This window comes from Gavialis gangeticus, unplaced genomic scaffold, assembly GCF_001723915.1.
Source record: "Gavialis gangeticus isolate Ggan-Ray unplaced genomic scaffold, GavGan_comp1, whole genome shotgun sequence".
NCBI classification, from domain to species: domain Eukaryota; kingdom Metazoa; phylum Chordata; order Crocodylia; family Gavialidae; genus Gavialis; species Gavialis gangeticus.
Window position 1 is genome coordinate 35,541,054 of NW_017728995.1, and position 1,003 is coordinate 35,542,056.

Sequence of the window (1,003 nt, forward strand, 5' to 3'; positions counted from 1 at the left end):
CTCCCTGGTGATGACCCCTTCTTTCCATTGGGTGTAAGAGCCCCTGCTCAGGCAAAAACCAATTGCTGCGGGTGCGTGCAGAGGTCGCAGCCGCTCTGACGGCGTCGGCCCTGCGTGCTCAGCATCCGCTTGCTATTACTGGCGACCGCCCCCTCCTTGTGCCCGCTCGCCCCCGGGAGCTCCGGGTGGAGGGCGCTCGGTGTCGCGCGCCTCAGCCTCCCGCACAGCCGGCCCGGCTGCAGATTGCAAGCATCTCCTGAGTTGCCATGGATACCTGCGCCGTGCAGCTGCAGGCAGGGAGGCTTTGCCACGGGGAAGGCCTGCCAGCATCCCAGACTCGAGGCGGGTGCCACGGGGAGCAGACACACGTCGCTGACGCCCGAGGACGAGCACCGGTGAGTCTCGGCGTCGCCGTTGCCGCCCGCCTGCAGCCCGAGCTGCCCCCCGAACACCGGGACTGCCCCCGTGCCACGCAAGCCGCAGCGGTGACGCGCACGCCCGGGGCCTGAACGTCGCTGGTTCTGTTCCTAAAAGCTGCGCCGGACTCGCCCCCTTTCTGGAGACTGCTTGCTCCCTCCTCTGCGGGCATTTCATGGTGATGACGACGGGGGCTCTGGCCTGACCAAATCCACCCGCGTGTAAAATAACAGCACGGTTTGCCACCACCCTGGACCGCGGACCTCCGCTCGCACCGAGGGCCGGATCCTGCCCCCGAGGCGCAACCGGCCTCAGCCCCGCCACGCAGCGCGGGTTTCTCCCCGGGGGACAGCCGCGGCCGAAGCCCTAAATCCCCGCTGGCCCCACGGGTTCAGGGGCCGCTCGTGGGGGGGTCCGTGGCCGGCCGCCTCCGCGTTTCGGGCAGCCAGGCCAGGGCCGCGGTAGATTCACGCAGGGCCTCCGCGCGGGGCCGCGGGAGCCTGGCTGGCGGGGCGAGGGGGGTCCCCCCCGGCTCCGGGCGGGGGCTCCCACCCAGACTCTGCTGCGGCCCCGTCCCGTGCGAGGA

The 1,003-nt window shown here is 71.1% G+C and overlaps 1 protein-coding gene across 1 annotated transcript in view; it reads left to right on the plus strand.

The window, feature by feature from the left end:
• Window positions 1-266: 266 nt before the first annotated feature.
• Window positions 267-1,003, plus strand: part of HRASLS (HRAS like suppressor) — a 3,852-nt gene continuing 3,115 nt past the window's right edge. Inside the window, exon 1 of the mRNA XM_019503065.1 lies at window positions 267-342. Coding sequence (XP_019358610.1) covers window positions 267-342 — 76 coding nt within the window. The remainder of the gene's footprint in view (window positions 343-1,003) is intronic.